This window comes from Epinephelus moara, chromosome 16, assembly GCF_006386435.1.
Source record: "Epinephelus moara isolate mb chromosome 16, YSFRI_EMoa_1.0, whole genome shotgun sequence".
Taxonomy (NCBI): Eukaryota; Metazoa; Chordata; class Actinopteri; order Perciformes; family Serranidae; genus Epinephelus; species Epinephelus moara.
The window spans coordinates 15,229,558-15,237,219 of record NC_065521.1 but is presented as its reverse complement, the minus strand read 5'-3'; the positions used below and the strand labels follow the sequence as shown (position 1 = coordinate 15,237,219).

Below are 7,662 nucleotides of genomic sequence, written 5' to 3'. Positions count from 1 at the left end.
AGAGAGCTAATTTCTAATCTAGGCCTAACCGCCATATCGATTTTTACTAAACTTGGTAGATATGTAGAACAGGATGCCTCAAGGTGACTGGAGAAATTTAACTCTAATTGGCAACTGGGTGGCGCTATAACAACAGAAAAATGCTTAAAAATGGCTAATATGCGACCGATCGCTGTGGCTCCCCCTGTGGCCAAATGTTCTTTTGTTTTGTTTTTTTCTAATTTTTGGTATGACTAAGTCATGGTATGGTATGCTGTACATAATCACGGAAACTGTCAGTGTGTCATTCTGTCAGTCAGTCATTCTGTCTGTCCCACGTTTTTCTACTCACTGACGTGGTCAATCTATGTGAAACTGCACATAGGCATTGAGGATTGGCATAGGTAGAAGGTGACAAAGCTACCAATGGGTATGGACTAGTAATAAATACATAACAAATGTAATTTGTCTCCAAGCAACATCATATTTTGTTTGCTATGTAAGGCCTGTAATTTGAAAGATTGAGTTTCAAAATAACTGACATACCTGAGACCTTCCTTCTTTTAGGATTTGTTGGTGGATCCTGAACAACCTTGCAGTGAAATCATCCACTGCAATGGTGCTATAAACAAAACAGTGTTAACCTGTTATATCAGTTGTCACATATTCACCTTGAGAAAATAACTATATTGTGATCTTTAAGATAAGTATCATCTTGGCATGCTATGCTGCTACTTGAAACTACGCAGCATGGCAACATTTCAAAACTACTGAGGATGCCATTGTTATTGCTGGCTCATGAGCTACCTAGAGAGAGCCTCTTGCAGAAAGTCTGGATCCTGGCTGATCTTGTCCACCAGTGTGTTGTAGTGAGTTTGCACTGCCAGAGCCTGGTGGAACACTGCCTTGGGCACAGGTGTGGGGAAGAGTGTGAATGGAGCGTAAGTCACCAACTGAAAAAACAAGTTATAAAATGTAAGACAAGAATGCTGACATCCAAAATCTATTCATCACAAAACACAAGCACTGGACACGGCATGTGAGGAATGAAAACAAGCTAAAAATCCCTGAAATTGCAAACACAGGCTTAATCAAGATCTGTCCCAAAGCCTGTGCCCTAAAGCCGGACAAATTCCTAACATGACTTCACATTGAACACGCCTGTTTAAACAGCCCACTGGTATGGAATCATGTCCTCTCTTACTGGCCTCGGCTCACCGTGTCGCATCACATAAATACATTTTCACATCTATATGCTTTGGATTTTTTAAAGAAATTCAAAAACTGACAAAGCAAAGCATGCTCTTTTGTTAAATATGCAATGACTTCAACAAGAACTGCACAACTACACTGTAGATACAGAGTGCTATAAATTCTTTTGTCGCATTATCAACTAACTGCACAGTGTATGTAAAGCATTGTGTTGGATATTGATTCATTCAGCCATGCAGTTTGCATGAATGAAAATTGAAAATATAGAGACAGAGAGCTGGTCTGATAACTATTGTGGTTGTACACGTTTTTTTCCCTGCACTGTCAGAGAAAAAAATAATACTGAGCGATCTGATATCAAAGGAATTGCTTCAGCAACTATAAACTGGCATATTTATTGTGTTTGCTAGTTTTTTGAATTGCTTTTATTCCTTTTTATTGATACACAAAGACAAACAAATGGATCAAGATGCACATTCTTAATCGCTCTGTGTATTTAACCATGTCATCCTACAGCCTTTATGTTAAGCTGACAGCAAATATGGTTAAGAAGCAGCAGGGTTTAAGAGTTTGCAGTGATTATTGCCAGTAGTTACAAAGTAACAGTGACAAGGTTAAGGAATTATGGTCTGGTAGAACTCTGCTTCTTCACAATAGTCTATCGTCTAATGGAGTTAAGTGTTAACAAATGATATCTCATTTGGTTGTAAATGATTTTCTAACCCTGACACAGGTCAGCTGTTTGTCTTCTCTCTTCTGGTTTCTTTTTATTTGTCTGACTGTTATCTGATTAATCATCAGAGGAGTTTAAAAGGGCCAGTATTGCATCCAAGATGAGGGACAAACCAATTAAAAAATATGCATATGTATGCATGCCTCACTGAGCTTCTTATTTTTACACAAATTACATGAAACATAAATGCACATGCAACCTAGACCAAGCTTTTAACTAACTCAATTAACTAACAAGATGCATCTTCCCTCCGTGATCTGTCACAACTCCAATGTAGGTGATGTAGCAACTTTGACCTTTCAAAGTAACCAGTTCTTTACTTTGCTTATAACAATCTACTGATATCTGAACTGTTTTTATGGCTGAATAGGTTTGATCACACGAGAGACAGCATCATAAGATGTACTGTATTATGCAGAGACAGTTTCTGTACTGGCAGATGCCAATGCCAGGCAGTGCTTTTTGTAATATAATGTTACATATTATATTATGATAGTCTGTGCAGGTCAGCTAAGAAGTATCTCTGTTTTCACATCCTACCTCTGATGAGTTGGGGGTCTCCTGAATCCTCATTAAGGCCCCCTGCAGAAGTGCTGCATCTTTTGCCACGTCCGCCAAGTCTTTTATCAGCACAGTATTCATCATTATCTCATCTGGTATGCCCTGGGCCATTTTGATTCACCTGTAATATGAAAAATAGTTATAGTATGTGGCAGAACAGTACAAGGAATGAAGAAACAAGTTTTCCTTAAAGGAATACCTCACCTACAAAATGACCAGTATATCTCAATCTGTCATTCTGCTTTACCTTGAATTTGCAAAGGAAATTACAAACTCTCACGCAACTTATACAGTGAAATAAAAGTCAAACTTATCTATGCTCTCTTTAAAGTTAGACTAACACTAAGGCTGCAATGCATGTGTTAGGGAAGTACTGAGCAAATGACTGGATAAATGATACTTCGATTACACTGCACAAGTTGCATGAGAGTTTGTGCGCATATGTTGTGTTATAGTTTCAATGTTATTATGTAATCTGTTAATCATCATGTTCACCTTTTACCATGAAGAAATGTAAGAGAAAGGTTTCATACATGAATTTAAGGTAACACAGCGTTACTGAATGAGTCAATGTCAGTCAATTTTGGAATCAAAGTAGATTCCATTTCTGTACTTTGAGTTTTGTTTGTAAGGTTATCTTCCTGTTAGGTTACATAATCTGCCACTTACGTTTTTAACATGCCTGTCAAAAACTAAAAGGACAATATTATAACTGGATTAATGCTATAACAACTATTAAAACGATAATAATAACAACAATAATAACCTATATATAACATTAATTTACTGTTATCGTTGTTGCTGTGTAGCAGCCTGTAGCACTTACTCAGCACGAGTTTACAGAGACAGAAAAAGCTACAAATATGCATTCAATAAAACACTGATAAACAATTAAGAGTTTCGACAGAATTATTGTTATGTAACTATAATAACACTAAACAGTGCATAGAGTTGCTTCTTGTGTAATAATTGCGTTACAGGTCTGTGTATTCGAGTACAACAATACCTTAACTTACCTACCGCTAACGTTACCTGGGTTTACCAGGAGGCACACGTTACACACGTTGAACACCGTGGTCGTTACGAGTTAGCTACCTTCAAGCTAGCAATTGTTTCCAGCCGGTGTTTTGTGTCCTGCTCGACAGGTCTCACTACTTCAACGTGTCCGCCTCCGCTGACCAGATAAGGTCACTTCCTGAGTTGTACAATCCTTGGCAACGCTACCAAAACAATTTCACTGATATATCACCATGACCTCCTGTTATGTATGAGAGTCCGGATCTGCTGAATGCGTATGTCATTTGCCACTGCTGGTTGGTCAGTGGGGTGATGCTATTGGCTGTCCAGTACCACATGCTTTCTTCGGCCAATCAGTGCTCAAAACGTCACCAAAATACTTGGAGGCGGTGCTGGTGAATACAATGTGCTCGAAATGCTGACCGAAGAATGAGACAGCACTTCAGTTACCCGGGAAAGGACAATTGTCAGGCAGGTAATATGTGTCACTCATAAGATGATAAAGAGGTTTATAATGAAGTACTAGTTATGTTCTGATTTGAAAAAACATGACAAATGGACAGAAATGTGACAACGAATATATCTGGCAAAAATGTTTAACACAGTAACGCCTGAGGAAAGCTATGAAACAAGTATGTCCAGTCCGAGCAGAAATTTTAAACATCTCTCAGTGCGATTCAATGAAGTATCTCGAAGAAAATGCCCACTGGGTATTTGAGACACGCTGAATGATATCATTCAAAGACAAAAAAAAGAACAGGTGGTTGAGCTGCAACTTTAGATAACACCATTACACCCCCTAGGAATGACATTCATTAACATAGCAAAATATTTTTGGGGTGATAGAAGACTATAAACAGACACAAATTCCGGATAAAGTGTCTTTTTTTATATATACATAAAATTACCAACAAGGTGGGCACCAAAGATGAGTTTCACCAATTCAATATCTGACCACCATTTGTTCCTGTGTTTTTGCAGAACATTGTGATGTCAAAGTGAAGTCATCACTTCATTATTGTATCCGATTAGACATTTGTGTAAAATGTCTTCAAAATTAGTGAATGAATTCTTGAGTTATAGGCCCAAAAACATATTTTGTAAGATCACAGTTACCTTGACCTTTGACCTTTGACCATCAAAATCTAATCAGTTAATCCTTGAATCCAAGTGGACATTTGCATCAAATTTGAGGTAAGTCCTTAAAGGCCTTTTTAAGATATTGCCTTCCTGTGAATAACATGGTTGCAACAGTGATCTTGACCTTTGACCACCAAAGTCTATGCAGTTTATTGTCGAGTCCAAGTGGAGGTTTGTGCCAAATAAAAACAAAAAAAAAAATCCTCAAGGTGTTCTTGAGATATCACGTTCACAAGAATGTAAAGGATATGGTCACAGTGATCTTGACCTTTGACCACCAAAACCAAATCAGTTCATTGTTGAGTCCAAATAAATGTTTGTGTCAAATTTTAAAAAATAAAATTGCCTCAAGATGTTCTTGAGATATCGCATTCGCCAGAATGACACGGACAAGGTCACAGTGACCTTGACCTTTGACCACCATAATCTAATCAGTTCATTATTGAGTCCAAGTGAACATTCGTGCCAAATTTGAAGAAATTCTCTCAAAGCGTTCTTGAGAAACTGCATTTATGAGAATGGACAGCTGAAAACAAAATGCCTCTGGCCACAGCTATGGCGCAGAGGCAAAAAGTCACTGTCAAACCTATTCAATAAAAATATAGATTTGTTTTGGAATATTAAGCAATATGATGGTTGTCCCAAAATACATACTGACCACTAACTAATCACATTAGTTTTAACGTAGAATTATGTCAATAGTCATTAGACATTAGAATAAGAAAAGACGAAATTGTTAATATATTCAAACAATATAAACATTTTTACACTAAAGTATAAAATATTTGAATTATCGTAAAAGATATATGCAATAGGCTACGCTAATGCCCATGAAAAGTTCAGTCCAGGGCAGGGATTCCCCAGTTGTCAGGCCTACTCCACACCAACAGAGGGAGCTAAAGCTTCTTAGATACAAGTCACAAGATCTCCCTCCAAGCTTCCTGATTTTGAATAGCCTGCCTCAAGATTTTCCACATACAAACCCACAGGACTTCAAGCTAATCAGTAGGTTTCAGTCTGGGGGAGGGGGGGTAAATAAACACAACAAGTGTATTTGGATGATGTCACACTAGCAGCACATGGCAAGGGGGCAGTCATGCATAGTGATAGGTAAGAACTGAACTGTGACTGTGTAATTTTGCACTGTGTTTGTCTGTATACTTGTAGATGGCGAGTGGACAGCTGTCGAGGGCAGAGGCATTGGAGTGCTCACGCTGCAGGCATGCCTGTCATGTGATGCTCTACTGTGACACAAAATCTCAGCTGTTTGGGAGGTTTCCCATAAGACATATCATACTGGTGAGGAAGAGCACCGTGTGTGTGTGTGTGTGTGTGTGTGTGTGTGTGTGTGTGTGTGTGCGTGCGTGTGTGCGTACGTGCATGCGTGTGTGTGTGTGCATGCGCACACATGCATGTGTTTGTGTCTGAATGGAACTGACTGAGTCCCTGCATGCACAAGTGATGCACACTTCTGCTTTCAGTGTTTCTGCCTGTTTGCATAAAAACACACTGCTGTTTGTGAGTGAGCATCTCTGCCTCCGTGTGTGGATGCATCAGCGTGTGAGTGTATAACAGCCTCTGTCACTTCCCACAGATGCAGATGCGCTTTGACGGTCTGCTGGGTTTCCCTGGTGGGTGAGTCTTTCCTGGTGCTGCTTTTGTTTTATCCTTTTATGTGCACAGCACAGGTACGTTTAGCTGAGGTTTGTAAGTCTCTCTGTTTCTTCACAGATGAGCCCGTTCAAAAGATATAAACCTGTGTGGCACAGAACAACTATTCACACGCTTGTCACTGGAATACATAAACTACAAGGATGAACAGTGAAACATGACATGACAGGTTCTTCTGTAAGGTACCTTGTCTTGCCATAAAAATAAAAAACAGTTTCAAACAACTGTAACTGCCAGACACGTACTGCTTAATTAGTATTCAACTTAAAATGAATCACTTGTTTCTTTGTGTCTGGGATTTACAGTAGTCACTGCCAAGATTTCTGCGGCTTCATTTGCTAACAGTGAATTTATGTAATGCAGCAAGAAGAAAAGTCTGACAAATCATGATAACATTGCAAAAGAAAGGGAAACTGCATTAGCAAATGGTAGCAGTGGTCAGAAGCAGCACTGTCCCAGTTTACATACAGTAGGCATACTTATTGTACACAGTATCTTTTTCTATTACTATTGTGTTTGCAGTTAGTGTACAAATTTAACTGTTTCATACAACAACAGGAACTGAGACAATTTCTGCTCCAATGCATGTTAATCAAACTGCAGCTCTGGAATGTCACTTCAAATAAAACTTCAAAATAGATAGCAACATATTTATGATTTAATAGTTATTAGCTGAGCAGATCAGCAAAAAAATCTTTCAAATCTGGAAAGAAGCACCAAAATTGTGTGTACCTCTTGGGTCATTCTTTTGAAAAATCCCATTAACCACGTAAATTTCAAGATGGCCGCCATTTCAACCATCTTTTACAACAGAACTTAATTTTCTGGGCCAATTTCAATGATTCTGGTGTCAAATTATAGTATTATTAAAGTTTCTTGTGTAAATAAATGCTTGCCACTTCTCCTATGTACTTCTCTCCATCACAGCCAGATAGAAATGATGGGTGCTTCGTGAATTTATGGTCACATGACAACAAATTGCACAGTAGCAGAGAAGCCGCAGAGACCGCAGATGTAAATTAGCTATATAGCTAACTCGGGCTGAACGGTTGTGTTGTGGGTTAAGGTTAGGGTTATAAACTAATTTAAAGGCGCTGTATGTAAGAATGTGGCCAAAACGGTTACTGCACTCAAATTCAAAATACTGCCGCGAGTCGTGTCCGCCCCCCCTCCCCTCCAGATTCGAGGTTACTGGACAGCGGCACGCTGGAGACTGATTTGTTTGCCCACGGGCGGCTGCCGTGGCAGGGCCGTGTTGCCGCGTCCTTGATCTTCGGTTTTCCAGTGGACCGTTCGAGCAAGTCCGGCTTCTCTGCTGCTAACGCTGCTGCCGGGATACAGCTGAGGAG

The 7,662-nt window shown here is 39.3% G+C and overlaps 2 protein-coding genes across 8 annotated transcripts in view; one reads left to right on the top strand and one right to left on the bottom strand.

Moving 5' to 3' along the window:
• Positions 1-3,765, bottom strand: part of gss (glutathione synthetase) — a 12,431-nt gene extending 8,666 nt beyond the window's left edge. The window contains exons 1-4 of one of the 4 annotated variants that reach the window (XM_050064895.1): positions 3,502-3,765; positions 2,465-2,606; positions 787-932; positions 526-601 (exon numbers count right to left, since the gene is read on the bottom strand). In XM_050064895.1, the coding sequence (XP_049920852.1) occupies positions 526-601; positions 787-932; positions 2,465-2,596 (354 nt within the window). In that variant the 5' untranslated portion in view covers positions 2,597-2,606; positions 3,502-3,765. The remainder of the gene's footprint in view (positions 1-525; positions 602-786; positions 933-2,464; positions 2,607-3,501) is intronic. The other 3 variants (XM_050064896.1, XM_050064897.1, XM_050064898.1) reach the window with 3 other exon arrangements.
• Positions 3,766-3,880: 115 nt separating this feature from the next.
• zgc:103759 (U8 snoRNA-decapping enzyme) overlaps positions 3,881-7,662 on the top strand; it is a 7,478-nt gene continuing 3,696 nt past the window's right edge. The window contains exons 1-3 of one of the 4 annotated variants that reach the window (XM_050064900.1): positions 3,881-3,977; positions 5,810-5,941; positions 6,237-6,277. In XM_050064900.1, coding sequence (XP_049920857.1) covers positions 5,810-5,941; positions 6,237-6,277 — 173 coding nt within the window. In that variant the 5' untranslated portion in view covers positions 3,881-3,977. Of the gene's footprint in view, positions 3,978-4,478; positions 4,697-5,545; positions 5,648-5,809; positions 5,942-6,236; positions 6,278-7,662 lie in introns of those variants that run through there. The other 3 variants (XM_050064899.1, XM_050064902.1, XM_050064901.1) reach the window with 3 other exon arrangements.